The 19,332-nt window shown below is 44.3% G+C and overlaps 2 protein-coding genes and 1 long non-coding RNA gene across 3 annotated transcripts in view; 1 reads left to right on the top strand and 2 right to left on the bottom strand.

Annotated features, from left to right (window-relative positions):
* Nucleotides 1–1,216, bottom strand: part of SSH2 (slingshot protein phosphatase 2) — a 98,312-nt gene extending 97,096 nt beyond the window's left edge. The window contains exon 1 of the mRNA XM_069874322.1: nucleotides 1,119–1,216. Coding sequence (XP_069730423.1) covers nucleotides 1,119–1,181 — 63 coding nt within the window. The 5' untranslated portion in view covers nucleotides 1,182–1,216. The remainder of the gene's footprint in view (nucleotides 1–1,118) is intronic.
* The window catches only part of EFCAB5 (EF-hand calcium binding domain 5), a 38,909-nt gene continuing 20,646 nt past the window's right edge, over nucleotides 1,070–19,332 (top strand). Inside the window, exons 1-7 of the mRNA XM_069874321.1 lie at nucleotides 1,070–1,167; nucleotides 6,730–6,815; nucleotides 6,911–7,083; nucleotides 10,121–10,696; nucleotides 13,318–13,474; nucleotides 14,138–14,201; nucleotides 16,299–16,369. Of these exons, the coding sequence (XP_069730422.1) occupies nucleotides 10,131–10,696; nucleotides 13,318–13,474; nucleotides 14,138–14,201; nucleotides 16,299–16,369 (858 nt within the window). The 5' untranslated portion in view covers nucleotides 1,070–1,167; nucleotides 6,730–6,815; nucleotides 6,911–7,083; nucleotides 10,121–10,130. The remainder of the gene's footprint in view (nucleotides 1,168–6,729; nucleotides 6,816–6,910; nucleotides 7,084–10,120; nucleotides 10,697–13,317; nucleotides 13,475–14,137; nucleotides 14,202–16,298; nucleotides 16,370–19,332) is intronic.
* LOC138729787 (uncharacterized) lies at nucleotides 5,496–18,351 on the bottom strand. Its single transcript, XR_011338948.1, has 3 exons — nucleotides 18,230–18,351; nucleotides 17,020–17,074; nucleotides 5,496–5,717 (listed from the first exon to the last, which is right to left on the bottom strand). It is a non-coding gene; the product is annotated as an uncharacterized lncRNA (long non-coding RNA).

Here is a 19,332-nt window from a genome sequence, read left to right as displayed (position 1 = left end):
AGTTAAACATTGGAATCATCTCCCCAGGAAAGTGATAGATTCCTCTACATTGGACAATTTTAAGTCTCAGCTTGACAGGGTATTGTGCCATCGCATTTAAACTATAGATCACCTAACAAGGTTGGACCAGATGATCCCCGAGATCCCTTCCAGCCCAGCATTCTAAGATTCACCCTGGAGTACCCGATGTCAGTTTGCCTCCACTCACACCACCCCTCTCGCACCAAACACAATGAACTCAACCTCCACCTGGAGTCTAGTGTCCACTTCTGGAATCCCCAACATCAGAAGGATATTGAGCTTTCAGAGCAAGTCCAGAGAAGGACACAGAGATGATCACAGAATGATTCGGGTTGGAAGGGACCTTAAAGCTCATCCGATTCCACTCCCCTTGAGATGGGCAGGGACACCTCCCACTGGATCAGGGGCTCCAAGCCCCATCCAACCTGGCCTCGAACCCCTCCAGGGATGGGGCAGCCACCCCTGCTCTGGGCAACCTGGGCCAGGGTCTCAGAGCTCTCATGGTGAAGAAATGATCCGAGGCTGGAGCACCTCTGCTGAGAGAGTTGGGAGTGTGCAGCCTGGAGAGGAGGAGGCTGCGAGGAGACCTTAGAGCAGCTTCCAGCACTGAAAGGGGCTCCAGGAAAGCTGGGGAGGGGCTCTGGATCAGGGAGGGCAGGGATAGGACAAGGCGGAACGGTTTTCAGCTGCAAGAGGGGAGATTGGGGTGAGATCTTAAGAGAAATGTTTTGCTGTGAGGGTGGGGAGGCCCTGGCCCAGGCTGCCCAAAGCAGGGGTGGCTGCCCCATCGCTGGAGGGGTTCAAGGCCAGGCTGGATGGGGCTTGGAGCCCCTGATCCAGCGGGAGGTGTCCCTGCCCAGGGCAGGGGGTGGGCTTTGAGGTCCCTTCAGACACAAACCGTTTCCCCACGACCCTGTGAAGCTCAGCCCCCGCTTCACCCACCGCACGGCGCTCGGGGACCCTCCCCAGAACGAGGCTGGGGCGGGGGGGGGTGTTTGAGGGGTGTTTGGGGAGGGATGGGAGGGGGTCCCGCGCACGCGCGCCGCCGCGCGCCCCCACCGGCCGCGCGCTCCCGCGTCGCCCGCGCCGGGACTCACCGAGGCGCAGGGGCTGGAGGTGGCGCTGGGAGTCGGCGAGCGCTGCACGGTGACCAGAGCCATCGAGGCGCGGCGTCGGGGCGCTGAGGGAGGTGGGGAGGTGGGGCGGGGGGGGGGGTTGGGGGGGGGGGGCAGTCGTGGGCGGCCTCAGTCCATGGCGGGAGGGCAGGGAGCGGAGCGGCAGCAGCAGCCGCTGAGGGCTAAGACTGAGGGGTGGGGGGGGGGGGGGGAGTGAGCGGAGCGGGGGGGGAAGCGGCGGCGGCGGCAGCTCCGCGCGCGCGCGCGGGGCCTCGCGCCGAGTGGCGCGCGCTGGGGCCGGGCCGGCGCGGCACAATGAGGCGGCGGCGCGCGTGCGCCAGCTGTCAGCGAGGCCACGCCCCCTCCTCCCCCCCCCCCCCCGCGCGAGGGGTTAACCCCTGCCGCGCCGCGGGGTTCCCACGCTGGTGCAGTGTCTGTGTGTGTGTGTCTATGAGTGTGTCTCTGTGTGTGTCTATGAGTGTGTGTGTGTCTGTGTGTGTCTGTGTGTGTCTATGAGTGTGTCTGTGTGTGTCTATGAGTGTGTATGAGTGTGTGTGTCTATGAGTGTGTCTGTGTGTGTCTGTGTGTGTGTGTCTGTGTGTGTCTATGAGTGTCTATGAGTGTGTCTGAGTGTGTGTGTCTATGAGTGTGTCTATGAGTGTGTGTGTGTCTATGAGTGTGTCTGTGTGTGTCTATGAGTGTGTCTATGAGTGTGTGTGTGTCTATGAGTGTCTATGAGTGTGTCTGTGTGTGTCTATGAGTGTGTCTATGAGTGTGTGTGTCTATGAGTGTCTATGAGTGTGTCTATGAGTGTGTGTGTGTGTGTGTGTGTCTATGAGTGTGTCTGTGTGTGTCTATGAGTGTGTGTGTGTCTGTGTGTGTCTATGAGTGTCTCTGTGTCTCTGTGTGTGTGTGTCTATGAGTGTGTGAGTGCATGTGTCTCTGTGTGTCTGTGCCTCTGTCTGTCTCTGTGTCTGTGTGTGTGTTTGTGTCTCTCTCTGTGTCTGTGTGTTTGTGTGTTCCCATCCAACCTGCCCCCTGTGTGTGTTCCCATCCAACCTACCTGATGGGGCAGCCACCCCTGCTCTGGGCAGCCTGGGCCTCCCCACCCTCACAGCAAAACATTTCTGCCTAAAATCTCATCTCAATCTCCCCGCTTTCAGCTGAAAACCATTCCCCTTCGTCCTGTCCCTGCCCTCCTTGATCAAGAGCCCTTCCCCAGCTTTCCTGGAGCCCCTTTCAACGCTGGAAGCTGCTCTGAGGTCTCCCCACAGCCTTCTCTTCTCCAGGCTGAGCAACCTCAGCTCTCTCAGCCTGTCCTCGGACAGGAGATGCTCCAGCCCTTCAGTCATCTCCGCGTCCTTCTCTGGACTCTCCAACAGCTCTGTGTCTTTCCTGTGCCGGGGGCTCCAGGTAGATTTTTACAATCTCAGTCCTGCTGGAGGCTGTCGCAACGTGTGTGGCACTGTGCTCTGTTGGCTTTAACACACACACACTGTAGCTCTTCCTCCAATGAGGCAGCGATTGTCACTCTTTCTGCGATGGGAATAAAATATAACACCTATTTACACATCAATGCACGAGCCCAAACACCAAAACTAACCAAGTCTGATAAGTATACGTGACGTTTGAAGCACTGAGACATGCCCAGAATGCGATACCACTTGGCAGTTTGGATTCTGAGGCAAAGGGCCAAATACCGTTAAGCTTCATTTGCTTTGCAGTTTCAGCCTGGTGCTACCAAATTCATGGGAACGTGTGCAAGGAGGCAATCAGGATGGAGAAATGGCTTGGGCATCTAATGACAACGCTCCACATGCTAAATGGAAGCCAGTCTAAATGCTAAAAGGAGCAAACTGTGAGCAGTGTGTGTTAACCCACTGATTCCTGTTAAGCACTTGTTCCATTCTGCTTTTCTCTGCTCCTCAGGGCTGTGCAGGACTCTTGCCTCTGTAAATCCAAGCGTCAGAGGAGCCACATGGTAGATTTTAAGGCAATTCCCCGGTGCCCTGCGGTCAAAATAATCATCAGGGCAGCTCTGGTCGTTGGGCTTCACTGCCAGGAAGGAGCCAGGCTGGCTAATGAGGCGTTTTGCCTCCTGGTGGACAAGGGAGGGTGGAGGGCAGGCTCCCTGAGCTGGCTAAAGCTGAGCTCAAAGAGCCCACAGCAAGCCAGGATCTTGAACATGAAAGAGCCCAGAAGAGCCCTCAGTGGGGTCCAGGCACATGGGGAGAATAATCAAGCCCCATAGGTAAACAGAGAGTCATTGTCCTGTTTTTTACAGCCCTCTTGTTGCTATTTTGAAACACAGTTTTTATGGAAAATGTGCTAGCAGCGCACGCTGATTTATGGCACAGAGGTCAAGAAAATGCCTTCCAGACCCCTTTTGAAATCTCCAAGTTCTGGATATTCCACAACTTCCCAATAAACCAGTATCTTTTTCTGAGCAGTATCCCCCCCCATTATTTATTAAACGCTTTATCCTTTCTGTGGGTAAATCCCGCAATCAAGATGTGGGTTTGGTGTATCTCTACCATAGATATAGATTGGTAAAGACCATTCCAAATACATATATCCTTTTGGATTATAGATAAAGCAAGCTGCCAGTTTTCAGAGAACATGGGCTGCTCTGTGCTTTTGAGTTGTACTTACCAGATCATCCTTGTAGCCTCCTCTGGACCCATTCCAACAGCTCCATCTCCTTCTTATGTTGAGGATTCCAGAACCGGACACAATACTCCAGATGAGGTCTCACAAGAGAGGAATAGAGGGGCAGAATCATCTCCCTCGACCTGCTGGCCACACTTCTTATATCCAGGTTTTTGTCCGGTTTCACGCAAATGGATTCCTGCAAATAATAGGGCTGATTCAAGGCATATAACTTCCATTTGGATATGTCTGTGTTGGTGCAGGATAGGTGGAAGACTGCAATCCCAAAGCATCCTAGCAGTTTCCTCACCTGGGACTGGTGTTTCATTCTGGATTTTAAGCAACAGTCATGCAGGGATAGCTATCAAGAAATGACTGTTTAAGTCAGCTTCCAAAATAGACTTTTGTGTAATTTCCATATAGCCGGTAGCTCTTCCAGGTATTTGAACAGCAAACACACTTAAAAAACATTTACCACAAGTAAATAGTGGAAGTGCTATCTATAGTTAGCTAAAGGTCCAACATATCAGTTGTTAACTCCAATAATCACTGATTGCAGTGGTTCTTCAAGCTATTAGAAAGGTACAATTTGCACATGTTATGTTTTTAGCAGGAGAATTAAAACGTGGAGGAGGAAGCTATAAGGCAGACTTATTCTGATTGAAAAGAGCAATTAGAGGGCAGCCTGTGGTCACAGCATCACAGTTGGTATAAAAAGGAGATGGGAAGCCTGTGGCCTTACTCTTCCCTGTGCTGAAAGCCTCGTGGTCGGCACCTGCAGTGCTCATATCATTTAGATAATTGAAAATATAAAGGATGTGGCGCTGCACATGAGCTGATTCAGTGTGCATTTCCAAAACTGATGCTTTTCTTTCTTTAATGCACTGCAAACATTTCTCTGGCTGACACAACTTATTATTATTACTGCATGTCGGGGCTTTTATTGCATCATCTTGGCATCAGCTGCGAAAGGCAACAGAGTGCTCCCAAAATGTATCTCGCGCACAAAACCAGAAAAAGATAGAAGCAGCATTTCCAGCAAAACATCTGTGATGACATTTTCAGCCCATTATTTTGTCAACAGCGCGAGTATTTGATGGCATAATAAAAGGATACACTTTGCTTAGCAAAAACATGAAGAGATAACAGCCAAGTTAAACAGGGTGCGATTAAGGGTTTGCTTAACCCACTGGCTTTCACTTCCAGAAAAATAAAACCAGAGCTGTTTCTATCCCTCCTTCCAAGTTCTAGTTGTATGCTTTTATTTGGGGGCAAAAATAATCACTTTAAGAAAAGGGAGAGTGATTTTTTTTTTTTTTTAATTTAGGTTAGGAAAGAAAGAAAAGTTATGAAAAGCAAAGTTTTGTAAGTTAATCAGAATAGCACCAGAATTCTGAATTGCAAAGGAGCAAAGCCAAGCCTACCTGGGAGAAGAGATAACAGGAGTTAATCGAGTGCAAACACAATCCAGTTTAAAGCCTCATCTTAAATTATTCCTGTGCAGTAATTTTATGCTTCATTCTCTGGACATAATTGATGCTGTATTTCAACACATCTTGAAAATACACTGCAGTGAGCCTGTTTCCTTCCAATAAGGTTGTTTTCAAACAAATAGCAGAGAATTTATAATTTATTGCAGTGTATTTTTCATGTGAAAGTGGACTTACATGTTTTTGTGGATTTTTTTTGTGCTGTGTTTCCTCTCTGTAGCTGAGTTGTAAAATCAAGTCAGCATTGTAGTGTCTATGGGACATTACTACACTGGGAAGCTTGGCATTCCAATGGTATTTGAGTGTCCAGAAGAAATATTATTTCAGAGAGAGACTTAGTACCGATGGCCAAAGGTATTTCCTGACATCCATACAGGAGTAAATAGGGGAAAGTAAACGTTGCTGGGTATAAGCACCAGGAACTTCTATAGTGCCATCCTTTCTAGAAAAAAAAGTGTAATGATACAATAAAAAAAGAGGCTTTTGAGTGTCTACTCAAGTACAATTTCTATTGTAATTCCTGAGCAAATTTCCTCCTTGTAAAAAACCCACACCCAGCAAACACACTTTCTAACTTACATGGCAAGTCTCAGGGACAAAACGAAACCTTTTTTTTTTTTTAAAGGCAACATAAATGTTGTATTCGGCTTGTGTTGGGACTCTGACGCCTTGTCATTGAGAACTATTTCCAGTTCCAGAATTTTACAAGTTAATTATTTCCCTTGGTGTTGTGGGTGCTGTAATCAATAACAAGTGACTTGATGAAGATGATAGAGAGTGACATTTTTGAGTCCACAGTTAAAACTCCAGAGTTCCTTAACTAAAGAACAAATGTGGCTCTGACGGCAACTGTATCAGAGCTTGGAAAACTTCTTATTTATACTAAGCTCCCTCTATTTCAAGCTCTGTAACAAGCTCAGCTGTTCTGTGCTAGCGGGCAGGGTGCTGTGTTCCATGACAAATGCCATAGATAAAGTCCCAGCTCAGTTTTCCTGCAGGTACACAATCTGAAGATCATGCCTCTTCCAGTGCAAAACACAAAGAAAGAAACAGCATTAGATAAATTGTATTTTCTGGCAGAAATTGCCATAAATTTCTCAGTTGGAAGTCCTGCATCATGCCAAGGAAATCACTGATCAGGCACCTGATTTACATTACTATAAATGAGTGCAGAATGGCTGTCATAGATGTTTTTGTCGTTTCCCTTCTCCTTTCCCTGTGTTGTATATTATTCTTGAAGAATATAGGAGAAATTATTTAAGGTGATTCATCAAATTCCTTTAGATTCAGGTTCAAAGGCAGTCTTAACAAAACAGCACTGTAAACTCCGCCATTATTAGTGCTGTATGTGCCTTTCCTGCAAGGCTGCTTCAAAGTGACACAGTTCTTTACACAAAAGCAGAGCCTGAAAATGTTTAAATGGAGTTGGTAATTAATTTCTTTTTATCTCCCAGGTTCTCACATCTGGTTAACAGCGTCCTCAGTTCAGCTTCTAATGGACTCTCAGCAGTTCTGGAATTTGTGAACCCTGAACGTGAAGGTAAACCTTCTGTCCCTGGGCACCTGTGGACTCTATTTGTGCCCTTAACATTGTCTGTTGCTATTCATAGTCTTTTTATTTTATATTATTTTCAGTCATGTGATGCGATGATCTAAGTTCAGTACAGAAGAGTCTGTTGGGCTGCCAAAGCCAAAAGACAACCTACAGCAGTTCTGAGTCGTGGAAGAGACATAGCAACCTTTGGGATTATTGCTTAGCAACTGCAAACACACAGAGGAGAGAAACTCGCAGCCCAGCTCCAGAGCAGGTCTGAGAAATCCCTAATTCGCTTTAAGATTTTTAATGGTTGAGAACAGATGGGCATATATTAAATTCCTGTTCATTTGCAAAGTCACTTTGAAAGCAGAAGGAATAAGATCTATTTTGATACCTGCTCCAAAGGTAAGAAAAACAGCTCTTCAAAGCTTCAGAAGGGAAAGGAGAAAGTCTTTTAAAATTATATTGAAAATAAAATCATGTATGAAAAAGTACTGGGATATTTTGCTTGGATACACATGCTCCATGAAGCATGTTAGGGAAAGGCAAAACTATTTCTGAGCAACAGAACATTAGAAAGATTGGACTCTGGTTTTGAAAAGACTTTTATAAAACATCTCCAAAATATTTACCTAGACAAACTTTAGTTTTTTCTGGCCCTGCCCCACCCATCCAAACCTCCTAAGAGAATAACAACAAAACCATAAAAATCTTATTTAGGAGCAGGTTTGGGTTTTGTACAGAGAACTGGGAGATAATCTTTTTGTCCCTGTATGGATTCCAGCAAGAATATTTCTCTCCCAGAAGAGGAGCCAGCAAAGTGGTATCCTACTAAATAATGAAAAGCTTATCTTGCTGTCAGCTTGAGCAAAGGCCTACAGGAAACTTTATATCACATTTCAAATTTCCTGGGTGTTTCTAAAGCTTGTCTCTGTGCACCATGCTGACTGTTACTTGGACAATCAAGCCTCCACTTGGGAATGCCACAGGCCTTGAGAGTTCTCTATATTATGGCCCAATTTCTCAACTAATATCAATCAGCAGTGAAGTTTATAAGCCAGTGGCGTCTTCGACAAACTGGAGGTGTGTCCCTGTAATCCTTGACAAATTCCAAGTTTCTGGGCCTGACTGTAGCACTCCTTTGTTGTTTGCTTCAACAGTTACGTGCTGTTCATATGTTCTGCATCCTCTTAGTCTGCTGTCTGTCCTGCGTTAAGTAGTGAGTATGGTTCTCTATGCCCTTGGAATCATAGAATCACCAGGTTGGAAAAGACCCATCGGATCATTGAGTCCAACCATGGAGTGACACAAATGCTATGGGATTGAGACAGCATGGTTGTATGTAGTTGATTTTTCGTTTGATTTTGTTCAGAGACATAGAGATACTTTATAAACATTTACTAATCCTCAAAATTATCCTCAGGTATGGTTGAGAGCAGTGTAGAAAATGCAATCATCATCCTTCAGAATCAGCCACCTCATAAAGCAGAGCGCTGTTGTCACCTTAACATTGTCAAAAACTGCAGAATGGTTTCATTAAGGATGTTAAAAAATAACCTAAGTATTTGAAACTGCGAGAATGGTTTGTTTTGGTACAACAAACTTAGCTGATTTGGTCTGTGATCGGAACATTTGGTTAACAACCTGCTTTGAACCAGAAAGAGTCTGTTTTTCCAGCTTATTGAAAGGAACTCACCTAAGTAAGGAACAGTTTGACATAGTTGACAGGTTTCCCTTTCTACCATTATAAATCTGGACTCCTTTACAGCTCATGTCCTTCGGTGGTTAAACCAGCTACCATCTCACAGCACTCTGTTTGGGCAAGGCTGGCAGCTCAGTCCATAAATCCATCTCGCTCCCCAGCAGGTAATCATCTTTGCAAACATATTAGCAGAAGATGCCAACAAGCCCATCGAGAAAACAGATATAGAAATTGAGTGCTGTGAAGCGTTCTACCTATCCAAGCAGCATTTGGGCTCAAACAATGGTTAGGAACCCAAAGGTCATCATATTCGTAATTACATTTGTGTGCCAGGAGGGCTGTAGATCACATTTATGTGTTTCCTGGAAGGCTGAACTCTCTACAGAACAGCTACAAATGCTTAAACGTGAAGAGCAAAATGTATCGAAAGCAATGGTATCGCTATGGATACTGAAAGGCTGTAGGGAAAAACACTTTTAAATAAGGGCTTGAAAAAAGAGAGTTGTGCAGTGAGCTCAGAGTGGCGTTTAATTTGGAAAGGAATTAATCAGCCTCTTTCTAGTAATACCACCCTTGCCTTGCTGTTGTTTAACACCAAGCTGGGTTCTTTGCAGCGTGCTGGTGATTTTTCATGCTTTGAATCAAGCAGTTAGAGAACATTCTGCTCTGTTCCGTCTGTGTAAATCCCATTGCAGATGCAGACGGGGATGTGTGGAGACAGACAGCAATAGTTTTCAAATTGTGCCTTGGGAGCAACTCGGCTCCTTCCTGATATTTCACAGAGTTAACATTTTGCGAGGGAAACAATGGTATTTGGGAAACTGTGAAGAGAGATATCTGCAGCTCTCTGTAGGTCTGTCTTTTACAGAATAATCTGTAAGATTAAGTGCTTGTGAACAGTTTACTTACAGAGTTCCTGGGATAGAGTTTCCCATCCTGCCAGAATGCTGCTGTCCCAAACACCTGTGTCCTTGTTCTCGAAACAAAACATCCCGAGTCAAAAATAGTTACTGAAGTTGAAATTAAGTAGTCTATGTGACAAACTTCCCCCATTTTTCAAAGCTACAGAAAAGATAAAGTAGAAGAAGGGATGTAGGTAGAGAAATTTTGCACCTAATACCTGGTATTTTCCATTACCTGCTTCCTTTGCCTCACACCCACTGGATTTCCTGGAGGCATGGAAGGGTAGCTAAACAGAAATAATGACACTAGGGGTAAGAGGAATCCAATGGTTAGAACTGGGGGACAAGACTTCTGAACACCATTCACCAATTGAGTTCTGAGTCTCTGAGTGACCTGGAATTAATCACTTCTCTTCTGTGTCTCAGTTTCTTCTCCGGTAAGAAAGGAACACACTTATTTAGTTGCTCTGTCTCCAAGGGCTGTTGTGATACATAATTAATCTTTATAAATCATTTACCAATCTTTGAAGTAAAGGGGCTGTATTTATTTAAGAGTACAAAGCAGCAGTAACGGAATAAAAAAGGCACATAGAAAAAGACTATTAATTAATTTCTGACAATAGACTTTCTTCCCGTGTCACCCACAAGGACCCTGCTGCATCTTTTGGCGTTGTATAACACGCTGCTTTTGTTCTGTATCGCAGTGATTGAGGCATGGCTGGTCCTCCAGAGGAGGCAGCCCAGGCTGCAGACCTAAACTATCCCGAACTCGGAGATGAGAACGCAACTGCCACAGAAATGAAGAGAGATCAAGGGAACCATGAGCTGCCGTGTCTAGATAATTGTGCTCCGTGGAAGAAGCGTTTTTATGAAAAGGTACAGCAGAGGTGTCTGAGACTGCAGGAGACGAAGGTGAAGATGATTCAGGCAGAAAAGGCAAGAGAAGAGAAGGTACAAAAGAGGGAGCCCTGTGACTGGCTGCCCAGAGAGTGGTTCAGTGAAGAGAAAGAGACCATGGATACACGCATCTATTTGCTTGAAAACCTCCTGCCTACGTTAATCCCAGGAGTGGAAAAACTGTTAATGGAAGTGGAAAGAAAGAACGTGCTTGCAGCAGACAAAGAACCAACCAAATTTAATCCCATTATTTTTCTTGGAGAATATCTGATGAGACATAACCCTCAGTATGGTGCCTCTACAAAACCAGGCCCGTACCTGCGAGGGATGAAGATGGTCACGGAGGAGCTAAAAGCTAAGATTCCAGGCACAGCATCAGAGAGGTGAGAGAGTTGAAAGTCTGGCTGGTCACAAGGCCAGAGCTGGTGTCTTGGTCTCTGGTTTAGAACACTAATGGTGTCACAGCAGCTGGGCTTGTAAAATGTCGAATGAAACGAACCCTGTGGAGGACAGGGCCAGAGGTGGCGGCTGTGTCTTGCAAGAACTTGAGAAGCAGGACAAATGGCAGAAGATGTCACACAGAATGAAACACTAGTTATTCCTCTTTAAGGCAATATTCTGCCCTTTACAAGTGCATCATTCCTCTTTAGTCTCTATCTTAATTACATATGTGGAATGTGAAATGCTTTCAGGCCAGTCTGGGTTAGTGACAGCAGTTCTGTAGGACAGGGATTCATATCAAAGGTCTAGGAACTCTTCAGGTCATTTCTTCTCTGTTCTTCCAAACTTAATGAAATGTTAACCTCCTTTTTCTCCTTTAGGATAACTTCTCCTGACCAAACCAACAATGATATTATCCTGGCACATCACAGAACCTCCTGCTCCTGGGAATTTTACTTTAGACTTTCCTTTCAGATTCTTTTCCCCATTTAAAGTAGAAACTGTTCTGTATTTTATGTTGCTGTCTTGTGGGGTGTATTCCAGGCTGCTTGCTTTAGTATAATATTTAATGAATATTGGAAGGGGGTCCATAGCATATTGCTAATGTGAGTGCTTTAGGTAAACAATAACGCTTTTGGTTTAATTACTTTATTCAGAAAAATATAGAAGTAAACATTTGTGCTTATAGATGACCCAGAGGTGACTGTGAATGATGTCAAAATTACTCATTCACTGCTAGATCACTTTACTCTCTGTCTGTGTTTGTAGAATAATGACATCTATTTGAATGGCTGTCTCTTCTATTTGCATAAATAGTACATGCAGCTGGAAAATTGCTTTCAGTGTCAGGAATTAGGGAAGTAAAATGTTGACATGTCTTAGGCATAAACTCTAAATGAAGATAATTGACATTCCCAGTATTAGAATGAATAAAAGATGTTAAATCTCTCTCTACTGCTCTGAGTTTCTCTCTCTCTCCATTTCTCTTCCACATACTGTTCAGTTCATAGGCACATGCCATGTGTGAATACAACTACAGCAGTGTGATAAGTGAATTTCATACAGTCACTTGCCTCCTTTTTCCCCCACAGATAAAAATAATAATAACTGAATGATCGTCAGTGTGTAAGAGCTCAGCTTTTTGGGTTTTCTTCGTAAGCAGACATACAGTAGCACAACCAAAGCTGGTAAAAGGTTGTCAGTTTTATTTGTTATGTTTTAAATGCTGGTCAACTGAAAGAAATGATCTGGGGAAACATCTTCTCTATCAGTGAGCTTTCTTTCTAGCACAGGCTATTTTGGGGGTGTTTAGGATGCCAGCCTTGCCACACCTTTGGTTCGAGGGCTGTTTTACCATTCGTATTGCTTCACAGAGGGACACCTAGATGCAGAACCATTTCTTATATTTTGTTTTGCAAAAGAAATTGAATTAAAATACATCAGAATTCCTGCAGGTTTGGGTTGGATTTTTGTTTGGTGCTCCCCCTCTTTCCATTAAAGACCCCTTAGCTTTCATTGTGAATCAGAATTTATTCCTGGAGAGGTCAGATTTTCCTGTAGTGTTGCCTACCAGTGACGTGTTATCGTGGCCTTGGCTGTTAAGTCCATGTTTACATTTGGAGACAGGTTCTCAATTTGTAGCGATCAGAGCTGATGCAAAGGAAGTGACTATCAAGACTTGTAGAAATCAATCTCTCCATAGACAACGCTGCCTCAGGGGTTTATGCAGCCGTGGCTGTAGCAGATTTTGCATATCCGCTGGTACTATCATGGGATTTGCATTCACAGCAGCTCAGGATTTACATATTTGTGATGGCTGCATTGTGGGATTTGCATAGGATTCTTAAACCACAGCAGCAGAGGATTTTACTGACGCCATGGAGCTCTGAGACTCCTAATGGGAGTCACTGACTTTCTAAACAGGAAAAAAGTGATAGTCTCTGCTCAAAATCTCTCACATAAGCACCAAAAAGATGAGGAGTGAAATTCTGACCCCAATGAAGCTCCCAGAAGCCTTGACATTAGCCAGGATTTCCCCGCAGTTTCTCCCCTAAAGCTCACCAGTCCTCTGTGAGCTCTCCCAGCTTCCTCCAGTTTCTCCTCACCTGCCCCCCGACTGGGAGTCAAGGCTTGCAGGAGAACAGATGGGAGAAATACCTTGTCCAAATGGATTGGTACCTGAAACACAGATTCTATTTGTCCAGGGATGGCAATCCTTCAGGCTGAGTCAGCCGTCCCCGTGTGGGAGGTAGGCAGCTGTCTTCCTGAGGAAACATGTTTCGTTCTGCAGGGAGAAGTCACCCTCGCTGCCATCGCATCCTTTCTGGAAATGTCTAATGCTGAAACGACCTCCCTTTGAGCCGGGTGCCCAGCACTGTTACAGCCTGGTTTGCTGTATTGTCGAGGGGGAAACAGTTTGTCCCACACCAGGACCACCAGGCAAAGAGGATGCAGCTGCCTGGTGGTTTAGGACCCTGGAAAATAAATGCAAACCTGCAGCACAGGTTTATATTATTTATTATTATATTTATATTATATTACTTGATATTCTCATGTCCTACAGGCTGGCCAGGATGAAGGCCGAGGCAATAAACAATCGTAAGGAAAGGAAGCGGGTGGAGAATATGAAGGCTCAGGTGAAAGCGATGAGAAAGGAGGCGCTGGCAATGCAGTTCAAAGAGTGGAGAGCGGATGTCACTGGCAGAATACCCGTTGCGCTGGTAACTAAGGAAGCTCCTTGTTAACACCTTGCTATGATTGTTCCAGGCAGGAGGAAAAGAAAGACTGAGACAGTGCGGTCTGCCCTGGCATGGCAGCATGGAGCAGAAGGATGGGTGATGGCTCTGACATCCCTTAGGGTCAGGGTGCAGATGTCTACTACTTAGCCATACCCACAAGCACAGGGAAGGATTGCAATGCCTTCTCCACAGAGGTTCTAGGAAGCTAAATGCCCCATAAGGTACCCAAACACTCCTGAGGTTGGAGACACACATCATCACTGGATGTCCTTCTCTGCAGCTGGTTATCCCTTAGAATTCCCTTAAAAGAGTCCAGGACAGCCACTCTTGCATTCTTGTGGCCTCCATTAAATCTTCTTTCTACCCCTGTGACTCAGATGAATTGGTACTGCAGCACATAAAAGCTGTGATCTGCAGTAGTTGTAATACAAACATCTTTCTTACAAGTCAGACAAAGTCCCTAGGAAATTGTCCTGTGGGTACACACAACACAACATGAACAAGGTCAGCATTTAACAGGACCCACCAATGTGTGGTAAGAAGCATTGATGGCCCATGCAACAAATTACTGCAGATTATTTGTTTTAGTGATTGCCTACTGTTGTCTGCATGGAACAGGCCTTTGACTATTACTTTGATTTGTAGGTTCAGAGTGCCTTGAGGTCTTTTCTGGATGTCATTGCTTCTGTTCCCATAGATATAGGAAATGGTAAGTTTTCAATATGTTTCCTCTAGTTTTATTTCTGTGGTCTGAATTCTGATGCAAACTGTGAGCAAACAGTGAATGGATTTGATAACAGAGGAAAAATCTCTAAGGATATTAACTGCAAATCCTGAGACAGATTGGAAAGAGACTGAACTACCATGTGGTTCGTTAGCATGATTTTAAAAAGTATGGAATAAAGTTAAAAAAAACCTTTTTGAGAGACAGGAATATCAGATGCGGGCTCTTTCCACTTCATTAGCCAGACATTACCAGGTGCTTATGACAATTTTTAAGAATCACTGTAACAACCTCCTTCATCTCCTCTATTCCATAGTGTTTCTTGTCTCATGGCAGGTCTTGGAAATCTCACAGACAGCTCGGCATGCTGGGAGGTGCGGAGGAAAGGCAGAATTGAAAATATTCATAGAACGGTTTGGGTTAAAGCCCATCCAGTTCCATCCCCTGCCATGGGCAGGGACACCTCCCACTGGATCAGGGGCTCCAAGCCCCATCCAACCTGGCCTTGAACCCCTCCAGGGATGGGGCAGCCACCACTGCTCTGGGCAACCTGAGCCAGGGCCTCCCCACCCTCACAAGAAAACATTTCTGCCTAAGATCTCATCTCAATCTCCCCTCTTTCAGCTTAAAACTGTTCCCCCTTGTCCTATCCCTGCACTCCCTGAGCAAGAGACACTCCACAGCTTGCCTGGAGCCCCTTTCAGTACTTAAAGGCTGCTATGAGGTCTCTCTGGAGCCATCTGACAGTGTTGTTTCCTTTTATGGTTTCAGGGAAAATGCTGAAGCTTACCTAACGCCCCCTCACATCACACATCTTGTCTAGCCTTTCCCTTTGCCAGTCCCAGGCGTGCCAGTCACACAGCACAAGGGCCTCTGTATCAGAGCACTTGCACAGAAAGAATTTCCATAATTCATGTCTGCTTTATGTAGTTTCTACTTGACCTCCCCGAATACCAATAATTAACTGATGGAGCCAGGAACATTCAAGTGGCAGCATACAGCCTGCTGCCAGCCCTCTACATCGACAGCCTCTAATGATCATCAATAATAGCAAATCTGCCTTGGCTGGAAGATGGGATGATAAGCAAGGAACCTCCAGAGTGCATTTCCGTGTGCTGCTGCTTTCACCTCTGTTTGGAGCTTGCCCTTGCTCAGCCCTTTCTGTAATATAAAATTGTTCCTCTGAGTAATCATCCCATACTGGCAGCGCGTTGTGCGAATGCCAAACAGCCCTCGCGCTCCGGCTGTGGCTCTCGCGTGTGAACGGGTCCTGGGATGTGAGACTGAGAAGGGAGTTTCTGCTCAGATGCTGGTGGTGCCGTATTTCACTACTAGTGCAGCTCCATTTCTTAACATATTTCATTTAATAACACCCAATATACATTAACGGAACGTTTAGCTTTGTTTTATAATTATATAAAGATAATGTACTCTTTAGGAATGTCTTAACCAACAAGAGATGAATGCATTCTATGCTGAACTCTCTCATTATTGCTGATATATTGTAGAATAAAAGACAGAAAAATAATCACAACAGAAATAGCACGTCTGTGCTCAAAGACCTCACTCAGAAACCTGTATGGATATGAGATGTACCTTCTCAGTTCCCACTACAGCATCCCAAAAGCTGCGCAAAAGATGGTTTGGAATATCATCATCAGTAAAAACATCCCCACAGAGCTTCTTGGGAAAATTACTGTGGTTTTCAGATTCCACGCTTGCAAAGCAGAATCCATGTCCCCAGAATTTTAAGGCTGTTTTATCTGTTTGTTAATACCCTCACACAATCAGTTGTAAGCACTGTTAAAATCATTGCAATTTGCAGGAACATATGTCAAGAATAAATACGATCAGACAGATCTGACCAGATAAGTGCAGGTTCTCAGCAAGGGATGTAAGAATCAGATTTAGATAGATACCCTCTCTACAGTCAGGAGCTTCAGCTACTCTGTAGGATAACCTCAAGTAAATGTGATCCAACAAGAGAAGAAAGTTAATGTATACAGTGTGTAAAATATGTGTATGACATGCAAACCCACAACTGTTTGCTTTCTAAACCACTATCCCTTCATTTTTTACCAGAAATCTATGACAGGAAGCTGGAAATCATAGAGACATTGGAAGAAAAAGTAAACACAGATGAATTCATAGAGGTGAGAAATGAAATAAAAGCATCTGATTCAGAATATTATGCTTATCACAGAGTAGCAGCATTTCCCTGTGGACAGCTAAGATGAGTAAGTGAAGCGCTTCACTTTGCCAGCATCCCAGGTGACTGGTTTTATCTGGACATTTCATGTTCCATCTCCGTATCCATCCTCTGCTGTCACAATGCCTGCACGCTGCTCAGCAAGGGGGAAGTATTCCATTTTGCTTTCCTGGGCTTCTCTCTGAGAAGTCACTCTGGAAGCAGTGGGGCTTAGGACAGCCCTGTAGAATGCCAAAGCCCTCTGACACCGATACATTACAAAAAGACAAACCTGGAATCATTTGTGAATTCAGATTTTGCACTGGCTGTTCAAGGGAGGTTCAGTGTCCCAATATAACCATGAGCCTGAGGTAATTAACACTGTTCCCAAAGTACTGTTATTTCTGATGAAATTCTATTAATCATAGAAAACCCCAACAAACTATTAACTGGGATAAGAAGCTCTACTATTTTTGAGCTGTTACTGACCCAAACCATAACCGAACTGCAACAAATGCCATAAATGTATGTGAAGTACAACCAGGCTGAGAAATCACACAGTTTTAAAATCAAAAGCTGTCATTGAGAAATATCAGAAATATGGTTTTAACTCACCAAAATCAAGAAATGTAGCTGGAAGTTTCACCCCATTACTCCACTCTTCATCAATCTGAAAACAACCAAACCAGTTCAAACTAAATTTACTGAAAAACTGTGCAGACTGAGGCTTCGCCAGCCATTCCTGCCTGTGACAGAGCTAAACTTTATGGCTAGGTAATGAAATCTGTGAAAAAGGATGTTTAGAATAGAAAGAATGACAGACCCTCAATGGCAGCAGTGCAAGTAGTTGCCGTTACAATAATTAAAAACAGAGTATAAAGCAGCTGTGCAGAAACTAATTTCAAGCAACCATGTGTGATTTCTGTGCCTTCTTTGCTCTCAGGAGACTCACATGTTCAGTATTTTGCAGAGATGCATTTTATGATAACTTGTTGAAGGCTTTTTTAAGCATGAAATGAGGTATTTTTTACATTTAACCTCAGAATAATTGCATTTAATTAAGCAAACTGTTGTGGGTAATGGGAGCCTGGAGAATTGCCTTTGTCACTGAAATTAAGCATCAATCCATAGTCATACTTGTGGAAGCCCAGAACAAATTCATGCACCATTACCATCAGAAAAATGTTTTAAAATATATTTAGCGTGCTCCTTATTGCAACTCAATTAAAGATACGACAACAGAGATCAGATGTACAAAAGACCTGGAATGTCAAGGCCTCTGATTCAGCAGCCAGTGCAATGTTGTTCTCAGAATACATTCTCTGATGCTTTCTCCAGTCCAGTTTTAATTTAATCAAATGACGAGGCTTTCATTACTTCCCTTGGGAACTGCTCTCAGGACAGGGTTGCTTTAATCCTCAGCTGCAATTTACCTTTGTTTATCAGTTTGCATCCTTCACCAAAACAAGAAAGCGAGATGATCTTTCTCCACACTGGTCCAGGCCCTTACACATGTAGAAACCATTGCTTTTTAACTGACCTTAAAATTAAAAGGTGCTTTTTTTCCCCTCGTGAATTCAGTGCAGCTTTGGATTACTGTGAGGCTGTTAGAAACTTAGTAGAGGACCTCACATGCTGTTTTTTGGTTTCGGGGGTGGTTTTAATTTTCACATCCTTTGTGAAAAACTCAGGGGGTCATCTATATTTAAAGCATTTAAATCCCAGAGACCAATCCTTGATAGTTTATTCCACAGGTTTTGTACTCTAATGCACAGAACTCCTAGCAGTCTGACACAAAGCTATCGGTGCCAAGGGAAATACTCACACTGCCTTTGTAGGGTCAGAATCAGGCTGGACAGGTAAGGTTGTTTTTCATGACTGCATGCGGCTTCCTTGATTCCTATTGAGATCAGCAGGAATAAAAAGCAAAGATCCATTGTTATTGGTGAGAACATGTTCATAAACTACAGCAAGGTCTCACACTGGATAGCAAGAGGAAGGTGTGCCAGCTTTCTGCTGATGGGTGTCAAAATCTCTTGGTTAATAATAAATCAAGGCATGGTTATTATGTGCACAGTACTTTACACTGTACAGTCTTTTACACGCATCAGCTAAGAAAAGCTTATGACTCTATGCTAGTTCCTCCTGCCCACAGAGCTGAACATACACTTCTAAAAGTGTTGCTGTGGAGCTGTTAGACAGCCGTATTAATACCCCAGCCGATGGATGTGTCACCAATATGACACACAAACCAACACACTGCTTGTCCAACCTGCATCCTCCCAGCTGGTGCCATCTTGATGGTTCATCTGTCTCAGGCTCTAGGTTGTAAGAGCTCTGAAGAGCTGGTACATACACATAGCCCCAGATCTGCCACCTTCTCTCCAACCCACCCACGTTCTCTCTTTTTATGCTGAAATGCAGAAAACCCACACATTGCATTAGGAGCTCTTTTTGCCCCCCGGCCACCCATTAGGCCATTGGTCACTGCTCTTCTGCTCTCTTCTCCACTTATGCCATATACCTGGAAACTGTGCAACATAGAAATGTATAATAAAATAACATATATTAACATTTCAGTTGATTAATGCCTGTGTGGCATTTCAACAAATCCAAGATGTTCTAGCACTTATGTCAGGTGTCCACACTCTAAAAGTGGGATAATGGGAACCATTCTGTGGTCTGCAAATTCCTCTTTTTAATGGTCTGGGCTCCCTGTTAGGGCAGCTGGTTCCAGAAACCTGCTGTAATAATTCAGCCCAGCCTTTGGGGTTGTGGTTTGTTCTGATGGCCATTATTATTTATGTCATGCACACCACATTTTTAGAACCATATTGCTTTTGCTCATAAAAACCACATGGCTATAAATCCAAAGTGTTAAAGTGTCTCCAAGGCTAGAACTTAAAATAAATCTCAAGTCAGTAGTAT

This window comes from Phaenicophaeus curvirostris, chromosome 21 (assembly GCF_032191515.1).
Source record: "Phaenicophaeus curvirostris isolate KB17595 chromosome 21, BPBGC_Pcur_1.0, whole genome shotgun sequence".
Lineage (NCBI taxonomy): Eukaryota > Metazoa > Chordata > Aves > Cuculiformes > Cuculidae > Phaenicophaeus > Phaenicophaeus curvirostris.
Note: the sequence above shows the minus strand (reverse complement) of the source record. Positions and strands in the feature narration are given on the sequence as shown.